Raw genomic sequence first — 24,643 nt, 5'->3', positions numbered from 1 at the left:
GAGCCTTTGTCCTGTCGAGGATGGTAGGCAAGTGCACTTGTGCACCTGTCTCTTACGCTACGTCATTCTACTCCACTCATAAGTGCAGATGTGTGATCACAGCAACACAAGGAAAGTACTCCACTACTCATCACGTATGACACCATAAGACTTCTAACATAGGACATATATTGCATCCTCTCTCTTCTAAAGGCTTGGTGGTCATTGCTTAAGTCAGAATAGGAACACCACTCTGGTCAGCCACTCACTACACTGCAGTGATTCCCAAATAGGCCACACTGCAGTGCAATGCTCTTCCAGTCAAGCACCCCCACACAGTGTAGTGTGCTACTCACCCAATAATATACTTCATCGAACATGAATTGTAACATAACTGGATTTGCCATAAAAATACACCTCCCTGTGATGTTCCAAGCAACAATGAAACTGTAATATTTCCACCTGGCCGTTCATGCCTTGGATCTGTCACACCTGGACTGAGACATTACCCACTTCATAGGATTGCTGATAGTTCCATTTACGCCTCACAAAAGGGTTTTCCATTAGGCAACATGGATAGTTACAGGAATTAAATGATTGGCAGTGTTAGCTCACTCTATATTGACCTCCATTGACTTCCTAAGAGACCAGAAGAATAAACTTGAAAAAGTCCTTGATATCACATACAAGACTATCCTACTCAAGAATCCAGTATACGTGAATGAAAAATCAAGCAGATCCCGTTCAACAACACGCAGTCCAGCTTCCATCTTCAAATTCCAAAAGCTGCTAAGAGAACATGTTGAACTAGGTATTTTTTTGCTGTGCTCCAAAATTCTGTCTCGAATGGACTGGAAGAGGGTACCAGTTATTCACTCGGTGCATGCCATCATTCAGTAAGGTGGTAGAAACTTGCTGTGTGAAAGAATCCCCCTTGAAAGAGTTGCTGTAACCTATGGCCTTATGTCTTAGAATCCATAGTTAAACATCTGCTCTCTTGCCAATATCCCAGGCCACTTACTTCCTCTGCTGCGTTTGTACATTGCTACAATACCACCAGGTTAGAGTGTACACAAAAGGTAAATTGATGGACAGGTTCCCCAGCAACACACAACCATTAATCCAGATGACCTAGTACATAGCACTACTAGTGAAGTGGAGGACATCAGCACTTAGCTCTGCCCTCGATCCCTCGAGTGTAACACACAGCACTGCAATCTGTTTGGAGACCTCAGCATAAAGTGCTACCCGCGAAGTACGTAGCTTTATTACATGGCACTACCTTAGATCACGAGGGCCCTACAGATTAAAATTGCAGTGATCCTACGTGCTGCCACTGACTTCTCTTGTCTGGATTTCAGAGATGGCCAAGGACAAGCCCCGTCTGTACGCTGCGCTGGATGTGGCTTCGGCAGCTGTGGCCAAGGTATGAGTACAAACAGGTGGGTTTGACTTAACTTTAATGCAGTGATCATATGCTTCCCTTCTGGTACAGACTGATGTGAGGGCTACAGGTTCAAGAATATATTGATGTGAAGTTTTCCAAGCTAAGGCTGCATTTTGTCTGAGAGCTAGTGGCACTGGGAGTTTTGTGAGTTGTGACACTGAACTGCTTACTCAAGTCAACCTTACATTCCAATATTAGTTAAATGGAAAAATATAAATATATCTTATCCTAAAGAAGGGTTTTTGCTTTTCAATTAAAAATTGTTACCAATAAAACACCAGCAAAGGAATATTTCCTTTTCAGTAGAAACCAGAAAACAGGATTTGTGTGCACTTTTACTCCTTTGGTTCCCTTTTTGTGTTTAAAAAAAAATACAAGTGGAACCATTTCCTCCAACCACTTTTCTGTAATGAATGCTCCCGCTGTAATCTACTCTGGTCATGGTAAACCACTTTACATTGCAAACACAAGGAGATGATGGACGGAGCGCTGAAACTTTTCAGACACTCACCCTAAGTCACAGATCTGGGTTGAATCATTCATCGTTCTTTAGCTCACTTCGCCACCCCAGTTCAGACCCAGCTATATGCAAATCAGTCTTAACCCTGTGCCTCACGGCAATAGTCCAGTCTAAACTGCTAAGCCAGGTCTTCCCTGAACCGGAAACAAGCATCTTGGGAACGGTTTCGGGGTAAAACTCCTCATCAGCCAGGCTAGCTTGAATCCAGTGGCAAAGTGAGCAAGGGACCCACGTCTGAGCATACCCTGCCAACTTAGGGCGAACAAAGCAAACACAGGGAGATGATGGACGGAGCGCTGAAACCTTTCAGACACTCACCCTTAGTCACAGATCTGGGTTGAATCATTCATCGTTCTTTAGCTCACTTCGCCACCTCAGTTCAGACAAATCAGTCTTGACCCTGTACCTTATGGGAACAGTCCAGCTCGAACTGCCAAGCCGGATCTTCCCTGAACCGGAAACGAGCATCCTGTGACTGGGGGACCTGGCTTGGCAGTTTGGGCTGGACTGTTCCCATGAGGCACAGGGTCAAGACTGATTTGCATATAGCTGGGTCTGAACTGAGGTGGCGAAGTGAGCTAAAGAACAATAATGGATTAAACCCAGATCTGTGACTGGGGGTGAGTGTCTGAAACGTTTCAGCGCTCCCTCCATCATCTCCTTGTGTTTGCTTTAAACCACTTTACATTCTGTTGTGACCAGCTGCAGGATCTCTGGACCCCTAAGACCTTCTGCTCTCATTTTGGGAGTAGGGCTTGCCTCATGTGACATCAACTCATTGGTTACTGCGCGTTGTGCGAAGGGTGGAGCTGTCCTTTTTGTAAGCGGAGGCTGCAACATTCTGGAAGTAAAGGTCACTGTGCAGACAGATGCCTCTGGAATCTATGTCCTCCCATAAGGCATTGCACCCAACAGCCATTTTCTGAATTTTACATTCTGATGTTCTTAAAATATGCCTATAGGAGCCCTATTACCTCTTACAGAAGGATCAGGGGCCATGCCATGAAGAACGTCTGCGCAACTAAGCAGTGACAGAAACGGTCCATGAAACAGATTTTCTGACACTGCTCTACCTACATTGCATTTATTAACTCAGTCAAAAAATTTGTGTATGAGCTGTATACAGTCCATGCAGCTCAAAAACAAGAAGCTGCAACACTGCTCCTTGTTTCCTAGCATGTGCTGCCGCAAAACCAGGTGCAGGGAGCCGTTCTGAGCCTGCTCGCTGACATTGAACGCATTCATAATAATACTGCCTCAGCATCACTAAGTTCATCCTTCCTTCTACTGCCTCTGTGTCAAAATGATGCTTGGAACTAATGATGCTGAAGGCTTGACATTTAAGAACGTCACTATGACTACAGTTATTCAGAACATATTGAGCTGAGCATGCTCTTTGCTCAAGGTAAAAATTCACTAGAACAGTGTGTGCTGCAAAGTGCCTTGTACAACTCTCTTACGCATACCTGGCCGAAGCACAGTCCTTGCAGTGCTTTCCAATAAACAAAGGCCACTGTGTTTGGTGTAAGTCAATATTTAGCAGCCCTCATGCTGGCTTTCAAATGAGCACAAACTCCCATAGGCAAAACTCATCAATGTAAAATAAACTTCATTCACAATCTGAATTGAATGGGCAAACTGTCAAAGGCTTGATGCTGGTTATAAAGTTTCTTTATTGCTTCAGCTGTTGCTTTGTACAGCCGCACAGTTTGCTGTCACCAAAGTACCTATATCTAAAAGTATGCATACTAATAATGGGCTACTTCCTTAAGCCACTAGAGCAGGTATGGACCCAGGTCAGGCAATAACAATACATTTATTAGCCAAGACCCTTCTTAGTATTTTAGGAAAAAGAACAGGAGAGTGCAATACTGGCATGCAACAATAGAGCACCAAGTAAAAATGCTGATAAACCTACTCTTCCAACTCACCTCTTCATAAATCATTCTATTTTTGAAGGTTCACCTGCCAGTCTAAGTCTTGAGAGTAAACAGCTTAAAACGAACAGAAGGTTTATAAGGCATCAGACGCAGACATTGACTTAACTGGAGGGATCCTGTCACCAGGTGAAATAAACCTCACAAGAAAAGGGCTCTATTTTTGTCTATTTCTGTCTTGTACATAAGGATCATAGTACTGCAGACATGATGAGCAACCTAAAAACCTTTGAGTAATTATAGCTCGTGCCTTAAATTAATTGTAACGCACGCCCCGTCTTGCGCATTGTCATCAATGATCTCATTCCAGATGTTGCGGTGAAGTTATCAATGATGTCATTGAACATGTCATGAGTGATGTAATATATGAGGTTATTAGCAGTGCATGGTGAGGGCACGAGTTATAGTTACTTGAGATAATTATAACTGGTGAATTCTAGTGGTATTGTTTTTTTAAAACGGTATGCTTAAACCGACATTTTCCCCTAACTATAACATCCCTTCAACCTTTGTTTTTCCCTGGGAATTTCTAGGTTTTATTTTTACATATTGTAATATTTTATTACAATACATACTTGCACCCCTTTGGTGGTGTGCAGTGTGGGGTTTGGCTCTACGTCCAACCCTCCTCAGGCAGCCAACCCACCCTTCTCACTGCACACCGCCTTTTTGTCCGTATAGTGTGGGTTTGCCCTCAGGGCCTGTAGCCAGTGTCCAACCCTCTGCAGGACGCCAACCCTCTGCCGTGCATGGCCTTGAGCTGTGTGCAGCATGGCATTGGCTGCCCTGCGTCCAACCCCATCCAGGACGTAGACTCCACGCCATGCATGCCCAAAGGTCATGCATCCTACCCCCTGCGGGCAACCAACCTTTAGTCGTGAGTGGCGTTGGGTTGGATTTAGGCGGTCACTGCCTCACCGCATACATCCAACAGCCTGTTTGCGGGAACTCACCACAGACACTTAGGCCTAGCCCCCTTTTTCAATGTTTTTGAGTGAGTATCCCACAGGAGCGACGGAGGCCCCTGTGCTATTGTGGGATGTCTGCAGGAGTCTAGAAGGCTCGCTGGCTCCCGCAGGATTAGGAAAATACCCCACATTTTTTTAAAACATTTTGTCCCACAGGGTCCAGGGGGTCAGGGTACCCCTACCCTGCCCCATTATATTTAATTTTTTTTAAAAAATCAGTACACAGGGAGTGGGACTGCCATTAGGTTAAAAAGCCCTCTCAGCCAATCAGATGGTTCTATTTTTTTTATTTCGTATGTCCACTGGGGACTCTCGCAAACCCAATCATCCAGATATACAACATTTATTAACCTTAATTTTGCAAAACCTACTCACCTGGCTTATACCAAATCACAAAAATCACGGTTTCTGGACCAAGACCTAGCTTTCTGACAAATTTGTAATGCTGTTCAGCCGTTTTGGATTTTCCAAAAATCTTTATAAAATTGTTTAGGGATGCCCCCTCTTTTACACGGCTCCTGCTTGATGGATTACTCTGAATCTTTACAGGAATGAGCTGAGGAAAAAAGATAACGATTTTGGAATGTTTTGTGAAGATTTGTCAAAGAGAGAAAAAGTAATAAGCAAACCAAAAAAGCTATTTCCTGTGGAAACGTAGTCCTAACTATAACTACAGAGTGGTGACACAACTCTATATATAACATTTCACATGATGTTCACCACTGTGCAGTTATACACGAGTCATAGTTTCAATAGGAGAAATGTTTTTGTTTGGCTTATAACTTTGGCACTGTTTGATGAATCATCACAAAACCTTCCGAAATAATGTGACCGAGATCCTCCACTGGAAATCTAGAAAGGCAGTCTAAATTATTACAGCCATATGATGGGTCACCATCTCGTAAATTAATGTTAATGGCAGTGAGAGACACACAGACTCAACTTTCTATGCGGTGAACCACTTCAGAATACAGGGTTGGGAGCAGGTTAACACAAAGAGGGGAACCGGAAAAAGATAGCAGATGGTAAAGGAATAACAATTGAACAATTGCAATGCTCACGCGTAACATAAAGAAATATAAATATAACATATCTCCTTCCCTAAGGAAAACTAAGTTGAAGTGTAATCAAGAACGTTCCAAGATGGAATCTTGGTACGTGACTGACTACTAACACACTCAGCACTATAGTCAAAATCACCAGAATGTCCAACAGAATCTTTGGCTATAATATTTTTTTTTTTGTAAAATATTTTTATTAATTTTTCACACCCATGGTCCTGCAGACCAACATTACACATATGACCAGCAGACGAAGAATCCCCCCTCAAAATACGCATCAGGAGAAATCCGTTCCGCTGCATTCCTACCCTACATCCCCCACCCACCGCCCCCTCTACCCCCCCCCCCAGTCAGTGTGCCCGCAGTAACTCCTAATCAGCCACCATCTTTGGCTATAATAGGTTCTATGGAAGTAGATTCACCCGTGGAACCAGCATGTTGAAAGAAAGGTCTACTAAAATCAGAAGAATTGAAAAACCATTTCATATTGAAAAAAATCTTCTTGAGCTTTGAAATCTCCATGTATTACAGGGAATTGTAAAGAGAAATCAAAAGTGCATTTAGAAACATGTTTCCAGTGCCTACATTTGCCATCTTGGGTGATAACACTACATTTGTTCACTTTCACAACTCTAACTACCAGGAATATACATTATGAGGTGTAAATGGTAATGTTTGGTAGTATGTTTGAATAGTGTAAATAGTTTTAAAGTTATAAGTTTAAAAAAAACATAGTTATACATTTTGCAGGGGTGTACTGCTGTAGGTTAGAGAGTATCACGGTTGATTCGGATAAGAAGTCAGTATGTGATCAGCCTGTGGTTGTGTTTAACAAAGGTAAAAGTCCGCAAAGTAGTTTTAATCACAGTTTTTCTGCGATCTGTGTTTCACTGCGTCCTGGCTTAGGGTCTTAGATATGGGTAAGTATTCAGTTTTATTGTTGCTCACTATCTATTACCACTTTATTTAAGTGGTGATAGGTAGAGAATTGTATTTATTATTTTCTATATATTTTTATGGTAGCCTCGGGAAAACTGCACTTTTTTTAAATTAGCGCAGTAATTTGTAGATGTTACTGCGCTACTCTGTGGACTTTGTTGTGCATGTTTAAATATGTAAAAAATCAGAAAATACACTTTAGTACATTATATTTGTAAACTATTGTGTTTTTTTTTTAAATTATACTCCCTAGTTAGTACCGCGGTACTCCTGAGTTAGTACTGTGTACTCCATTTTTTCTTTAAATATATAGAAATTTATATATATTTTTCACCACCTAGTACCACTTTACTGAAGTGGTTCTAGGTAACGAGAAAAATACCAAACCGATTACTTACTTAGATCTGAAGGCATAATGCAGAACACAGTCAAACTGTACCTAAAAATAACATTGTTGCTTTTAACTTTTGTAACGACAGTCATTAGCCAATCACCTAATGACTTGACATTGCTATGTGCCACAGTACTTCCGTGAAATATTGCGACAATCACAAAGTTAAATGCCTTCTAAATCAAAACATTCTTACCCTACTTATCTTTAGTACCCAAAAGGATCATCTGTGCACCATAATGTCTAAACCTGCCAAATGTAATGTAAATCCGTTCAGCCATTTTGACGCTTCGTCCAATACAAAACGTTTATGTAAAATGCATTGGGGTCAAAACCTGTTTTGGGACCCACTTTTTTCTTTGCCCCCTCCCTTTACCTTTCACTGCAAAACTTTGCATCATCCACCAATGTAGATAGAAGAATAGGTCTGCAAAGCTTCGTGGAGATTTGTCAAATGGGCACAAAGTTATTTAGGCGCAAAATTCCAGGTAATTCTAGAACTACTGTCACTTTGTAATGTATGTATATCTCGTATCACATGATGTACACATCTACTATCCTCCTATCCTGAGTGGAAAATCGTTATTTGGTTGATGTTTGACATTTGTCTGAAGAACAGAGTACCAAGCCAATGTGATAAATGCCCAACATTACCCTTTTATCTGCTACGGCCAAATCTTAATTAGGTGCATACATATCTTCATCAGTGCCCATCCTTCACATGTGGTGGGGACTGAATTTTTAAGAGAGAAGTTTGAGAGCTGGAAAATGCGACCGGCATGTATGCAAGAGAAAAAATGAAACATTATTTGAATGCATATTCACATAAAAGGTACTAAGCAGGGTGTTAGTAGTAGGATCGAAGTAAGGTAGAATTGTCAAGTGAACTGAAAAGGTCGAAGGACAGAAATAAAAGCAAAATTATTTATAAGCACTGGAAAGACACCACCTCCATATTTGTATGTTTTGCTGAACTCAAAAGAATAAACAATGATAACCTCTGATATTTACAATTTTGAAAACACTGCAAAAAAACTCTGGAAATATTAATTAAAAGTGACTAAAAGCAGGAAAGCCTACCTAAATGGCATTTTTCTGTTAATTGAATTATTTGTTTTCCCTAATGGACCTCCCCCTCCCACCCCCCAAAAACCTACTACAGTTTGGAGCATTTTTATGTATGTACCTTGTTCTTATTTTTATAGAGTTCAAATATTAAATATGTGTGATATGTAAGTCTGTGACAAACAAAATCTCTGGTGTGATATCTAGTTCTCCCGGAATCACATGCCCTGCCCTCTCCATCTCCATATCTGCAATCTGGTCTGAGCTAAACCTCACCATAGTGTTCCAAGAGGATCATGTGTTGGCCAGATGCTTATGCTGTAATAAAACGTTCTTTACGGGGCGTTCTAATGCTTCTTGAGCTAGCTCAGACACCTAAAATATAATGAAATAATTATTATTGGGCAATCTGTGGCATAGAAGTCATGTCTACATTTTAGAAATCTGTTAGTTTTCCTGATAAGCGTACATGCTGCACTTCTGTTTACGTAGAGAAAAGAAAACTATGCCAGGTGATCTCACACATACAACACCACATTAGAAGTAATAGTGGCGAGTGTATTTTTTTTTATTATTGAACATTACTGTAGATATCTTGTTGTTACCTTATATTATCAGCTATAATATTGACAGTTTTGTTATTAGCAGCTTAATGTGTGCTTAAAGCATGTCAACCATATTAAATGTATAAGACATAAAGTTTGGAAATCATGAAATGTACATACAGGGTAGCTTATCGGCTGGAACTAAGTTGTCTGCTCTTACAAAGTAAAATACTACTATATGCATATTGTATAGATATTGGTCTTTCTTGCACTATCAACCAATGGTATGCCTTACATGTTGAAATTTTCTTAATCCTCCCGTTTGTCTTCTCCCTCTCATGTTCTTCAAGAGCATCAATTATTGGGCCACAGTAGATGTAGCAAGCAAACTCCTGTCATCCATATCAGACCAATGGACTTGACATCCTTCAACATACCCTGAATGTGCCTGGCCTCAGTCCCCATCTTCATATACCATCCACCCTATATCTTCTAGTTCCATAGTGGATGACTTCATTCTCATGGATCGCTCAACTGTGCCCCTTATCAACTTTCATGGCTGAGTTGCACCATGCATGAGTGGGAAGGGTATGCCCAGATGTGGGTCCTGTGCACACTGTGCCACTAGAACCAAGGTACACCTGGCTGATGAGCCCTAACTAGGGCTAAACCGATCCTGGGTTGCTTGTGCTTTAATTCAGGGAGGGCCTGGCAGTTCCCATTCGAGCAGGGTCAAGGCTGATTTGCATATTGCTGTGTCCAAACTGAGTTGGCATGGTGTTCAATATAAAGGTTGACTGGGATGAGGCCCGAGTAATGACCAGTGGCAGAGATTATTTCAAGCATTCAGTCCATCACTTTTTTGTCGGGGATGCTCAAACGTGGTCCCATGTACATTGTCACTGTATCCAAACTATACCTGGCTGATGAGTCCTAATAAGCTCGAAACTGCTTCTGGGTTGAGTCGGGGAAGTCTGGCATGGCAGTTGGACTGTACTCTTCCCATTGGAGGAGGGCCCATTCTAATTTGCATATGGCTGGGTCCAAACTGAGTTGGCTTGATGTTCAAAATAACAATGGACCTAGATGCGGCCCTGACTTACCAGTGATTGGGATTAATTCAAGCATTTCATTAGTCACTTTTTTGTATGTTTTAGCGTTGAATTAAAAGCTACTGTCATAAAGCTTCTTTAATGAAGGAGCAGAGATTTATAAAATCTCCTTTAAAAAGTAGCCTATTAGCTGGCTGTTTGGTACGACCTCTATATATCTTCTCTATATTCCTGAATTTTCCTCCTCATCTGTGCTTTAAATCTTAAATTCGTTGTCTACCTGGGAGTGAATTTGTTGTTGTACGACAAATATTACTGTGATTTTGTCTGCCTTTTTTTGCTTTTCATGTGTGGTTTACCATTTTTAAACCTGGTGTTCTGGTTTTCCCCAGAAGGAAAGGACTGATACCTTAAAGGCTTTCACCTCCTAGGATTAACTTGCATGTCTTCCTTACTCTGTTGTACATATTCATATTGTTCTACTTCAAATAATTATTTACTATTGTCGATGATGCTCATGAAGCCCTTGACCAAGGCAAAACATGTCTCCCAATTCTATTGGATTTATCCTCGGCATTCGACACAGTCAAACATGAGAAACTACTTGAACGCCTCAAATTCAGGATGGGAGTAAGGGGAACCATTCTCGAATGGTTTAGATCCTTCCTCCGGAACCGCTCCCAGAGATTCTTACTCAACAGTAATCTATCTGCTCCTTCCCCGATAATGATCGGAGTCCCCCAAGGATTAAGTCTTTCCCCAACCCTCTTCAATCTCTACCTTGAACCGTTAGCTGAATTACTACTTACCGCCAACATCTCCTTCCACATGTTTGCCGATGATACCCAGATCTACATCATAATCTCATCTCTAGAGGAGATCCACTCTTTAAATGAGGACCTAAAGCTGACTGTTCAATGCCTCACCTGCCACCAGCTCAAACTAAATGCACAAAAATTGAGTTCCTTCTAATCCCCCCCCCCCCTAAAAGTAACACTGACATCCGGGAATGGACCAAGTCGATCACAGCACTAAACGGAACACCGACCATAGTGAAATCTGCCAAATCTCTCGGAATAATCCTAGACAGCAACCTGAAAATGCAGGACCACATCAACTTGATGGCTAAAACTGCCAGGTTTCACCTGAGCTACCTGAGGAAACTAAAACCTTTCCTTGATGCCTCGGACCTAAAAATGGCAGTCCAGGCATTAGTAATCTCCAGAATCGAATACGGATATTCAACACTTTCTGGCCTGCCCAAGATCTCCACGGCCCCCCTAAAAGCTTGCTTCAACGCAGCCACGAGACTCTTTAACAGGCTCAAAAAAATTCAACCACATCTCACCGCATCTGAAGCGCTGAACTGGCTTCCTCTTGAAGCCAGAATCTAACTCAAGCTGGCATGCATCACCCACAAATCGCTACACACGGAACCCCTGCATATCCCACCCAGAAAATAATTGTTTTTTGGAGGAGGCAGAAACTCCCGGTCCGCCAGAAACTTGGTGCTCCAGCCACCCCGCTTCCGAAAGGAAAAAACTTACAATCGTGCTTTCTCTGGGGTCGCACCAAGAATCTGGAACTCGCTGCCGCCTTTCATCAGAAGAATTCCCTCTGTCACTATTTAAAAAGTAAGCCAAAACCTTACTTATGGGCAAGTTTCTCCCATAAATCATGCATTGCACACACCGCTCAGTGGCTTTGTTATTTTTTGTTGCAGCTAGAGTTTGGACTGACTGGCTGCTATACATCTTGTACTGACCTTTTACTCAAATGTAATTGCTGGATTTCTCCGCATTAGGATCTGAACATTTTAGAAACCCTGTTATTCCACAAATGTTTCACTTCCTTCTACCCTCACTTATGTTTTTTTTATTTGTTTTTTTATTTCATACTTGTATACAATGTTTTACCCCTGTAAAGTGCTCTGATACACGGGTCACGGTCGCGCTCTATAAAACACTAAATAAATAAATAAATACTACAGTTAACTGCACTTAAACATTCTTAGTCCTTGCCAAGATTATGGAGGTCTTTAACATCTACATGGCCCCGCTCGCAGCCATCGTCCGGAACCATGGCCTCAACATAGTCTCTTACGCTGACGACACCCAGCTGATTTGCTCCCTCACCAACGAACCCAGAGTTGCCAAGACTACTTCCACAACAGGATGGAGGCTGTCGCCACCTGGATGAAGAACAGCTGCCTGAAGCTCAACTCAGAGAAGAGTGAAGTTCTCATCTTGGGCTCCAACCCCTCCGCTTGGGACGGCTTCTGGTGGCCCGCAGCACTTGAAACCCCCTCACACCCACTGACCATGCACGAAACCTTGGTATCATCCTGGACTCCTTGCTCACCATGAACCGCCAGATCAATGCCGTCTCATCATCCTGCTTCCACACGCTACGCCTGGTCCAAAAGATCTTCTAGTGGATCCCCACCGAGCCCAGAAAGATTGTCACCCACGCATTCATCAGCAGCAGAATCGACTATAGCAACGCACACTATGCCGGCATTACCCAGAAACTACTCCAGAAATTGCAGAACATTCAGTACACCTCCGTCCGATTCATCCTCTACATCTCCAGCCGCATCACCAGCCACCTGAGACCTCCACTCGCTCCCAGTCAACTAAAGAATCACTTTCAAGCTCCTCACACATGCCTACAAAGCCCTACACTATAGGGGACGTGCGTACCTTAACCACAGCCTCACATTTCAAGCACCCCCCTAGAGACCTCCGACCCACCCAACTGGCCCTGGACACCGTCCCACATATCCGCAAGACCACGGCTGAGGAAGATCCTTCTCCTACCTCGCAACAAAGACCTGTGACACCCTGCTTCTCTACCTCAGGCAATCACCGTCACTGCTTCAATTCAGGAAGGATCTCAAGACCTAACTCTTTGACGGAACAACAGCGTCTTTGGATCAGCAGTCCCCATCGCCTCCCAAGTGCCTTGAGACTCTTACGGATGTGTTGTCACACTTTACAAGATGATTGATTGATTGAATGATTGAGCTGACTTCATACTGCAGAATCTGAAACTCCATATTGACCACCTTTGGCATGTCCTACATAAATGTTGTAGCTTTGTTTAATCATCCAGTGTAAGTACAACTTGAAAAGTGTTGGTGCAAATAGACAGGCCTTCTACACGTCCTATGTAGTCTTAAATTGAGTTTTTTTTCCTCTGGCTGACCAGGGACAATGACAGTAGTGGGAGGGTTTACATCCATTTCCATATCTGTCTTCTTGTTCCAAAGTTTCTCTCTGGTTGTGATGGCATTTTATGTAGTGCTATACTTGTAAATGTTATGCAGGATGCAAAGACTTGGTCTGAATTTGAAAGGCTGGCATGGTTATGGACTCATAACAATGCCTGTATCTCATTCAAGATGATACTGCCAAACAGCAGTCAATATCGATCGTACTGGGTGGACGACAGGAGTGCACATCCCTTGAGTTTTTTCATTGGCCACAATATTGGCAGTTAGTGTCTAGTGATCCAGAATTGTTTTACATGTAGCAGAGGCAGTTAAGTATTCTCTTAACTCTGATATCAACTATACCTTTCGTGTTTGAAAATTGCAGCTAGCACCATCTTGGGGATTGCAGCTTTTCCTGATGATATGATGCCAATAGACCATTTGACTCTCTTAGTTGTGCAAATTCCTAATCTGTGCTAAGTATTTCTCCATGCAAGGCTTTAGACTTGATAGCCCGATTGCTGTGCTGCCTTGTGTCAGTGTGTGGAATATTGAGGTCATTAAAGACTTCTTCAAAGATTGCAAATCACTTATTTTAATCTATTTAGACCCCAGTTTATTGCATTTTAAACCCCGTGATAGCCACCATAACATACCTAAGCTGATGTTACCATACACAAAGCATGTCTAAGTGTTAACGTCTAGAGACTGCTAGTCCTCAAACTTCTCATTGAATTTGTGGGCCACAGGGTGTGTCAATTGATTCTGTATGCATTATTTTGACATCTTTCCCAAAGTCGCTCTTCTATTTTTTAGTCCTGGGCCAAACATTCACTACTGAGCAATATCGATGGTGTGTGCTGTCGTTTACCACTGAGTTCTCAGGAGCAACAAATACTGTTGTACTCTCTTGTTTTACTTTTTACTGTGTGGACTATGATTGAAAGAGCAGACACGAAGGTAACTTTTTCCAGCTGTCGGTTGCATTCGGGCAAGCTGCACTTAGAAAGAAATGACTTTAAGTCTGAAATTTGTAAGTGGCTTGTAACAATTTTTTTTCTCTGTTTAAATTCAGCATTTTCTTCTATTTGCAACTTGATGTCCTAGAGTAACATATCGATGAGGGGTCAAAGCCGGACAAGTTACGTACTGTAACGCTAGTTTCGCAGGTGTATTCAGTAGATTCACATGTACCCTGCTTAACTTTGCCAAGAGCAACAGCTGAGCGATTCTCAAGGCATGACTGATAAACTAGTATCAGACGGTGCCTTAAATGTCACAAGTGTTCTTGCATTTTGTCAGTGTCTTGAGGATCTGAGAACAACCACTCATACTCTTGACTCTCACAGTCATGTTTTAAAGGACTGTTCCTGCTTTGGCCACAAAGTACCTAAATAATAAAAAAAAATCCTGTGGATCAGCAGAAGAGCTGTACTGCAAAACTATTGTTTCTGACATTTACCTCATCTTCTCTTGTAGTGAAGCGGTGTTGACAGAAACGTATGTGACTTTCAGTCATTTGTTTCCTTCTGTATGTTTGTTATGTCTGCCAAGTCCTGTCTAACACGTACTCCTCTGTTGTAGGAAGAAGCAGGAGCTAATGATGCCGAGACCCTGGATCTCTATCAGCAAAGCCTTGGAGAGTTACTTCTCATGTTGGCAGGTGAGGGCAAGAGAGACTGAAGAAACCCAGCGTATAGCGTTCATCAATTCACATATGGTCTATTCTGTCGAAACACAGTTAGTCGGCAATTTTCTACTTTCGTGCTCCCTTCATTCATGTTTCCAACCCTCAAATGATCACGCCACGCTTTATCTTACTTAAACTGCAATGCTGTTGAGGAAAAGTGCGACATCTGCCATTTGAGCTGACGCCTGGCATCTATATTAGATGGGTAGTTTCCTAAGGTATAGAAGAACATAAACTTTCCCTTAACTAGTGTTAATGTGGTCCTCATTTAATGTAATTAATCATTTTGGGTTTCCTTATGATTAAGCTAGGGGATTTGGCCTTTAAATATTTCCCAGTCCTATTGCATAACTTGACACACGTACATGTTTCAAAGGTATTTGGCATATGTGATATTAGTTATGGTGTGTATGTGTATGGTGTGTACCCTAGGTCCTATGTGCGTTCCTTTTTTCTCCTGTGATGGTATTTCCTTGCCTTGAGGACTGGGTGTCACTGTTCCTTTGTCCATGTTTCTTTGTCCCTTTGCCCTTGTTGCCCTGTCATATTGTTCGTGTCTCCCTGGCTCCTGCCTGTGTCTTCTTGACCTGGTGTCCTTGATGTCTTTAATGTGTCAGTTTCTCTCATGGAGTTGCGAATGCTGGGGCCCAAAGTACTGCGAGCGGAGGTCAGACTTGTGTTTGTACAGGTTGCTGCTATCAGTGTGTTCTGTGCACCTGCTGGGTGCAGGTTAGATGCAAGTGAGCCACACTGGTGGTGTAGGAGTTCATTGTGCAGGCTTTCCCAGTTCCTGTGAAACCCAAGGTTTTTTGTTAGTTAATTTCAAAGCTGTAGGATGAATCCGAGGATGAAGTTGATGAGAATGGTACTGGACACTATATGTTTCTCATAGTCTCAGATAGGATCGCTGCATTGAGTAATCCATATCATAGTCCCAACTGTCCCAAAACCATTGGAGTTGATAAATCTCAACAGTCGATGTATCTTCTTTGAAACTTATCTCGTTCATCCCTCCAAATTGTAGGATGTCCCATGCCCAGTGTAGCTGAAGGTTGTGCTATATCTATTGTGTTTAATAAAACAGCTCTCTGTCTCCCTGTCCTAGTGTCTTTATCTCCTAATCCCCAGACTCAGAACCCTTTTTTCCGAGTTGCAGTGCCTGGGTTTTCTAGATCACAATCCTGTGTCTCTGAATCCCTGTGACTCCCTAGTCCCACTGCCACCGTTTCCTAATCTGACACCCAGTTTCCCAGTCTGCCTGTTTTCATTCCATTCACATTGAGGACATTTGCTATGTCCCCCCCTCCCTGTATTGGTACATTTTGGCCAGTGTTCATTCCATTCTACAAATTCCAAGTGTCTCTCTTTCCTGGTCTAAAGCGACCCTGTCTCTTTGTACCCATTATCGCTGACTCTCATAGTCCTGATCGCCATGCTGCAGAACCACTTGTCAACTGGGGTATTTTAGTTTGTGCAGCTTTATGCGAGACAGTAAGCCGAGTTATTTTGATTGAACAAATACTAAAGGCCTACCTTTTGAAATATAATAAACATAGACATTGCGGTGGACAGGATTTTGGAGACTGAGAATTATTGATACCTACTTCCTCGACTGAATCACTTCCCTTATTTGATTCAGCACCTGATTCCCCCTCTTTCAACCCTTGTTGATTAGTGGTGGGTGGTGCTGCAACCTGTACCTCACCATATCTGCCATTGTAGGGATTAGCAGGTGGGAGGTGTTGTCAGTTCAGACTTCTATTGAAATGGGAAATATCCTGTTCAAGGGCAGCCACACCCTGTCCCCACAAGCGCTTGGCCCACAGAGTGGCCTCTGGTGTCATACCCTGTACCCACAGCTGTAAACTGTGTTCGGCAAGCTCCGGGTGCATGTGTTTTGCGTAAAGGTTGTGATCAATGCTGCACCCGCTGTCCACATGCCACTGCACATAGACAAAGGGCACGGTTCAGAGTTAGACGGTCCATGGAGAGCCAAATGTGGGGTGGTGCAGCGGTATTCCGAATTTGGCGGTCTGGCTGCCATTGGACTGCCTCAGCTACCAGGGATCCGTGATCCCTGGGCAGTTGCACTGCTGCAACGCCCAGCATATTCTGAGATTCCTAACCACCACAGTTTTTATGGCGGTGAGCCTGCCATGAAAACTGTGGTGATGAGGAAACTAAGGGGGCCATACAGGGCCCCCTGGTGCCTCAGGGCCATGCGGATGTATGCAGGGAGGCACATGGTGTGCCTCCTGTCTGCATGCACGCCCAGTTCCTGCGCGGTATGAATTAACAGTACATGTTGTGCAGGAACTGGCTTTGGCGTTCCCATTGCGGTGCCTTTCTAGCGGGCGGTGTGGCAGTAGGCGCTGGCGTGGTAGCCTGCTGCCACACCGCCAAAGTCGTAATCCGGCACAAAGTCTGTGTGCAATGTGTTCTGTTGACACAGCGCCCCACTCAACAACCAAGACATATTGCATATGGTCGTAGCAATGCTCCAAGAGTTCTGGGCAGTGTATTGCTAGAAAATACAGTAAAAGAAAGTGTTAGCAAATTTTGATATGATGATCCAGGAGCTTCGAACAAATTTGTGTCATTCATTCACACACCATTCATGCTGCTAGCACTGCATGTTTTAGAAAATAGTAGGCATTTTGTGCTTCTCTTCCCAGAGAACTATATCTGACAGCACATCCTCTGCTTCTGAAACTAGTTCTTATGAAAGGCTTCTTCACCTGTTGCTGACTTTGATGTTGTTGTAAAGTTGAGGCGGATGCTTTGTTGCCAAATGCTCCCTTATGCTGGAAGTTCCAAAGGAACAGCAACCACAGCTAGGAGAATGCTCACATAAGATATATTGGACTCGCAGAGCGTTTTTTTGTGTGGTTTATTTGCACCTGGAACAAAACCTCAGACTGTGAACTCTGGATGAGCCTTCACCACAGTCTAATTTTTCTCCTTGTTATAGTCCTATCACCACCCTCGCTGCCACATTGGTACAGATTCGTATTATGAGGAGTAATGTGTTCCTTATCAGAATGAGTCAGACTATAAATCTCCCAAAAGATCTCGGTGTAGGCCTAAGAAGCCATTTACCACTTAAGTAGGCATAAAGATCAAATCTTGATTCCAGCATCAGTGCAACTTCACTTTAGAATACTTGCAACGTGAGTTGAAGGCATGGAGCATTGGACTGTTACTCTGCACTCATTGGCCAAGTTAGATATAAATTCAAATTGCCTGCAGAAGCAGTGCGAAAGACATTGCACTACCATCTGCACTTTAGATTACTTGTTCACCATGTTGTCACATATCAAAAACCTCCCTCAAATGAGATAGACTCTGGGGCAGTAATATGTGGTTAAGCACGACATGAGGGGTAGCGCTATGGGCCCGCTATACTGCACTCACCGGCCAAGTCGGCAATAAATGCAAATCTCCTGTCAGAGTTGTATGACAGTGACACACGTCGGCTGGGAGGCCGAAAGTACGTTGGTCAGGAATGCTGCTCAGTGGACAAGAACCTTTTAGAAGAAAGGGGGGAACCCATAATAACCCTTTGGCATCTGGGTACTTAAACAAGTGTAAAGAAAAAACTAACGCCTAGGGATTAATGATATTTCTATGTTCTGGTGACGAGAAAGATTAATTATCTCCTCCCTTAAGTTATTTTATCCTCAATGTGAACTCTGTTGTCATTATTTTTGATGGTCATACACGGTAATTCCAACCCAACAATGAGTATATCTTTCCTTAGATCTGCGTCTAAGTATATTTATTGTTTTATATTTCAGCATCAATATATAAAGAGATTAATCTTTCAGACATATATACAAAAGCATTTATAATATTTACAATCTTTACTTACAAGAAATCAGAAATCAATGAACATATACATCAACGACACCCTATATTTCAATTCGGATGCTTATAGGATTAATCTACTCAAGCATTCCTTTCCAATGAAGATCAAACCTACTCGAGAACTTTTGAGATCTTTTTCATTATGATCTCTACATTCATAAAAGTACTCTTTTAAAGTGAATCCAAAATAATCAATAATTCAACTGAATGTCTTCCAAATCGTTGTCGACGCGTTTCAGCCACAAAACTCTTAAGGCCTCATCAGGACTAGGGCACATGTATATATATAATTTCTTCGAATTTCACCTATAGATACAAATTCAATATTTCTGTATTACTAATTTTATATGTACAATATAATACAAACATATATCATTATTTACACTATATATACACATCGGAGCATAGGACCAGGTCATATGACCAAAAAATTACATTCCAAGAGAAACACTGAAGTGACGGGCCAAAAAACCAAAATTAAGTGAAATAAACATAAACCTCATAGTGCACTAACACCACTGTGTACTGGTTCTATTACTAAGGGTGATAGAGGTGTATTGTACATATGCTCATATCGATATATATATGCATATCAGGCCTCTTTACCAACTGAATGGAGTATGGCCTTATGATGTATAATATCTCTTATCAAGGCAGATATTTTAGAGCGTACTGTTTCTTGAGGCTATTTCATGGGGTCCCGAATCATCAATCCCTTTAACTGGGAATGCTATAGTCATCTAAATATCCAATACACTGGAACTTACTAAAGCAATCATGAACAAAATACTTCAATATTCTAAACTTACTAGTAGAAGTCGTTCTGTCGAGGTATCTTGTAATGTATTAGTAAATTATTTCTCCAAATCTCCATCCAATGTTTTTTTGACTGCAAAACAAACCAACCAATGGCTAAACGTTAACTGTCTCAACCCATTTCTGCTACCTACATCGAAGAATCATGGATGATACTTGGTAGTTCCTACCTTGAAAATCTTTGGTTGTTCGAACTTAAATGCCTCAATTCGTTACACGAAACCGTGAGAAAAAACGGAAGACTGTAGACGCCGCCTCTGTCGGGATAACGAGACGGAGAAATCAGCTAAGGACCCACTCTTATAACTGGAAACCCTTATGATTTTACGGGGCGATTTCTTTAGTAACTCTCACCTTAGTATGTACGTGCTTGTCGTCTAGATACCTCGCGCTTCCGGCATCAGGAAACACGTGATGCGGAAGCGAGAATATATCCGGATTGAGAGGTCATGAAGCTAAAAAACGGACTCTATTCCTAAATCAATGAAACCCGAAAGCAGACTAATCACTACATCAGAGTGGCCTCTAATCGTCATAATGACTAATTACTTCTACAAACAAAACCATAAATGATAGTGCCTAATGCCCAATATTAAACAATTCTAAAACCAAATTAAAGATAAGAATAAAAAAGGAGGGAATAATAGTAACACCACCTTATAACCCAGTGTAGACCCGCCACTCCTTACAATCTTTGTACCTAATAACAATTCTTTATCAGAAATTTTTAGAAACCTGTATCTGCGAAGTAACACCGAACAACTCACATACTTAATGCATTTTTATCATTAAATTTGTTCTAATGCAGTAAAGACCATATTTCATCTCTGTCGTTAAGTCCCAAAACTGTAGTGTGGTATTTTTCAATTAATCTAGCTTCCAATCTGTTTAATCTTGTCTGGAGTTGCGTTTTTTCCAAGTTGCCAGCTAAACAAAGTACTGACCATTTCAGATCATTTTCCGAGTGGTTTAAAGTCTGGAAATGTTGTACTAACGGGGCTCCTTGGACTTTGCATTTTATTCTCGACTTGTGTTGTAATATTCGTTTTTTCATTGGTTGTATAGTCTGTCCGATGTAATATTTGTTACACGGGCATTTAATGCAATAAATTGCATTTTTTTAATTACAATTAGAAAAAACTTTTTGGTAGTGTATTTGGTCGTTAATGGTCAATTGTTTGGAATCCTCTGTTAAACTGCATGCCAAACAATTCTGGCATCGGAAATGGCCCACTACAGGTGGTAAATTCAAGAGATTTCTGAGATCTTTTTTGGGGAGTACAGTTTGTCTAGTAGCCTTAACCAGTTGTTGCCGAATGTTTTTACCTTTTTTAAAGGCAAAAAGAGGTTTGGGGATTCCTAAAGTTTCAATCAGTTTCCAATTCTTTTGGACAATCTTTTTTATTTTATTTGCTTTGGGGTCATACGTCAAAACACAAGTCAAAGGAGTATTTGCATCTTTTATTTTTGGTATTAGTAATGTCTCCCTTGGGGTGTACCACGCTCTTTTTAGTGCACCTTTCACAAGTTTTTTCGGATACCCTCGTAATATCAGTTTGTCTTTTAGGATCTCAGTATTCATAAAATAATCTGATTTATTGGTGCAGTTTCTCCTTACACGGAGAAATTGCCCATACGGCAGATTCTCCTTTAATGTCCGCGGGTGACAACTTGCAAAGTGTAGTAGGGTATTACGGTCTGTGGGCTTTGTGTACAAACACACTCCTAGCTTATCTTTTTCTTGTTGGATGAATACATCCAGAAAATTGATCTTCATATGGTCAGAGCTCATTGTGAACTTGAATTCCGCTGTTCTAAAGTTCAACCAATTGTGGAATTAGTTTAATTGAGAGTCATTTCCTGCCCAAATCATAAAAATATCATCTATATAGCGACACCAAAACACTCCAGATATCTGGAGTAGCTATGGGTTGCAGTTTCTCGCCAGAAATAGCCAATCTGGTGATGGCAGAATTTGAAAAAAGATGGATATATAGCGACACCAATCCCTTTAAACATCACATTGTGTTTTGGTGTCAAAAGACAAACTGATAATACGAGGATATCCGAAAAAACTTGTGAAAGGTGCACTAAAAAGAGCGTGGTACACCCCAAGGGAGACATTACTAATACCAAAAATAAAAGATGCAAATACTCCTTTGACTTGTGTTTTGACGTATGACCCCAAAGCAAATAAAATAAAAAAGATTGTCCAAAAGAATTGGAAACTGATTGAAACTTTAGGAATCCCCAAACCTCTTTTTGCCTTTAAAAAAGGTAAAAACATTCGGCAACAACTGGTTAAGGCTACTAGACAAACTGTACTCCCCAAAAAAGATCTCAGAAATCTCTTGAATTTACCACCTGTAGTGGGCCATTTCCGATGCCAGAATTGTTTGGCATGCAGTTTAACAGAGGATTCCAAACAATTGACCATTAACGACCAAATACACTACCAAAAAGTTTTTTCTAATTGTAATTAAAAAAAATGCAATTTATTGCATTAAATGCCCGTGTAACAAATATTACATCGGACAGACTATACAACCAATGAAAAAACGAATATTACAACACAAGTCGAGAATAAAATGCAAAGTCCAAGGAGCCCCGTTAGTACAACATTTCCAGACTTTAAACCACTCGGAAAATGATCTGAAATGGTCAGTACTTTGTTTAGCTGGCAACTTGGAAAAAACGCAACTCCAGACAAGATTAAACAGATTGGAAGCTAGATTAATTGAAAAATACCACACTACAGTTTTGGGACTTAACGACAGAGATGAAATATGGTCTTTACTGCATTAGAACAAATTTAATGATAAAAATGCATTAAGTATGTGAGTTGTTCGGTGTTACTTCGCAGATACAGGTTTCTAAAAATTTCTGATAAAGAATTGTTATTAGGTACAAAGATTGTAAGGAGTGGCGGGTCTACACTGGGTTATAAGGTGGTGTTACTATTATTCCCTCCTTTTTTATTCTTATCTTTAATTTGGTTTTAGAATTGTTTAATATTGGGCATTAGGCACTATCATTTATGGTTTTGTTTGTAGAAGTAATTAGTCATTATGACGATTAGAGGCCACTCTGATGTAGTGATTAGTCTGCTTTCGGGTTTCATTGATTTAGGAATAGAGTCCGTTTTTTAGCTTCATGACCTCTCAATCCGGATATATTCTCGCTTCCGCATCACGTGTTTCCTGATGCCGGAAGCGCGAGGTATCTAGACGACAAGCACGTACATACTAAGGTGAGAGTTACTAAAGAAATCGCCCCGTAAAATCATAAGGGTTTCCAGTTATAAGAGTGGGTCCTTAGCTGATTTCTCCGTCTCGTTATCCCGACAGAGGCGGCGTCTACAGTCTTCCGTTTTTTCTCACGGTTTCGTGTAACGAATTGAGGCATTTAAGTTCGAACAACCAAAGATTTTCAAGGTAGGAACTACCAAGTATCATCCATGATTCTTCGATGTAGGTAGCAGAAATGGGTTGAGACAGTTAACGTTTAGCCATTGGTTGGTTTGTTTTGCAGTCAAAAAAACATTGGATGGAGATTTGGAGAAATAATTTACTAATACATTACAAGATACATCGACAGAACGACTTCTACTAGTAAGTTTAGAATATTGAAGTATTTTGGTCATGATTGCTTTAGTAAGTTCCCGTGTATTGGATATTTAGATGACTATAGCATTCCCAGTTAAAGGGATTGATGATTCGGGACCCCATGAAATAGCCTCAAGAAACAGTACGCTCTAAAATATCTGCCTTGATAAGAGATATTATACATCATAAGGCCATACTCCATTCAGTTGGTAAAGAGGCCTGATATGCATATATATATCGATATGAGCATATGTACAATACACCTCTATCACCCTTAGTAATAGATAGAACCAGTACACAGTGGTGTTAGTGCACTATGAGGTTTATGTTTATTTCACTTAATTTTGGTTTTTTGGCCCGTCACTTCAGTGTTTCTCTTGGAATGTAATTTTTTGCAATTTTTTGGTCATATGACCTGGTCCTATGCTCCGATGTGTATATATAGTGTAAATAATGATATATGTTTGTATTATATTGTACATATAAAATTAGTAATACAGAAATATTGAATTTGTATCTATAGGTGAAATTCGAAGAAATTATATATATATATACATGTGCCCTAGTCCTGATGAGGCCTTAAGAGTTTTGTGGCTGAAACGCGTCGACAACGATTTGGAAGACATTCAGTTGAATTATTGATTATTTTGGATTCACTTTAAAAGAGTACTTTTATGAATGTAGAGATCATAATGAAAAAGATCTCAAAAGTTCTCGAGTAGGTTTGATCTTCATTGGAAAGGAATGCTTGAGTAGATTAATCCTATAAGCATCCGAATTGAAATATAGGGTGTCGTTGATGTATATGTTCATTGATTTCTGATTTCTTGTAAGTAAAGATTGTAAATATTATAAATGCTTTTGTATATATGTCTGAAAGATTAATCTCTTTATATATTGATGCTGAAATATAAAACAATAAATATACTTAGACGCAGATCTAAGGAAAGATATACTCATTGTTGGGTTGGAATTACCGTGTATGACCATCAAAAATAATGACAACAGAGTTCACATTGAGGATAAAATAACTCAAGGGAGGAGATAATTAATCTTTCTCGTCACCAGAACATAGAAATATCATTAATCCCTAGGCGTTAGTTTTTTCTTTACACTTGCTCAGTGGACAAGAAGCCTGTTTCTTCAACTTTACTCTTTGGAAGGTAGCCACATTTTACTATTTGTGTAAAAGGTATACTGAGCAGACAAACTTTTTAAAAGTTGCAATTTCAATCAAACTTGCTTGTAATCACTCAGTGTTGTATGCAAAACATCTTTCTCAGTCCTGTTCTTCCTCTAGTATGTATTTTTTTCAAAATTGGCAGAGGTTCTCAGCATCTCCTAAACCGCGAGGCCATGTGTTAGTAGCTCGTACATCCGCTAAAGCTGATCTATGTAGTGGTGTAATGTCACCCCCCTACTGATGAAACAGTACTTGTTCTGGCACACAATGGCTAATCCAGCAGCCTCTTCTCCTGTAGTTATGATTAATAACTTCAGTATTTTCCAAACAAGCAGAAGCGCCTTCATAGAAGGCATCCATCCAA

At 41.0% G+C, this 24,643-nt stretch overlaps 1 protein-coding gene across 7 annotated transcripts in view; it reads left to right on the top strand.

The window, feature by feature from the left end:
* The window catches only part of ULK3 (unc-51 like kinase 3), a 221,721-nt gene that overhangs the window by 118,075 nt on the left and 79,003 nt on the right, over positions 1-24,643 (top strand). For 5 of the 7 annotated variants that reach the window (XM_085643806.1, XM_085643809.1, XM_085643808.1 and 2 more), the window contains exons 11-12: positions 1,341-1,405; positions 14,703-14,781. In XM_085643806.1, coding sequence (XP_085499932.1) covers positions 1,341-1,405; positions 14,703-14,781 — 144 coding nt within the window. Of the gene's footprint in view, positions 1-1,340; positions 1,422-14,702; positions 14,782-24,643 lie in introns of all 7 variants that reach the window. The other 2 variants (XR_014978779.1, XR_014978778.1) reach the window with 1 other exon arrangement.

This window comes from Triturus cristatus, chromosome 3_1 (assembly GCF_964204655.1).
Source record: "Triturus cristatus chromosome 3_1, aTriCri1.1, whole genome shotgun sequence".
NCBI classification, from domain to species: Eukaryota; Metazoa; Chordata; class Amphibia; order Caudata; family Salamandridae; genus Triturus; species Triturus cristatus.
The sequence above is the reverse complement of the archived record's forward strand: the minus strand, read 5'-3'. Positions and strand labels throughout refer to the sequence as shown.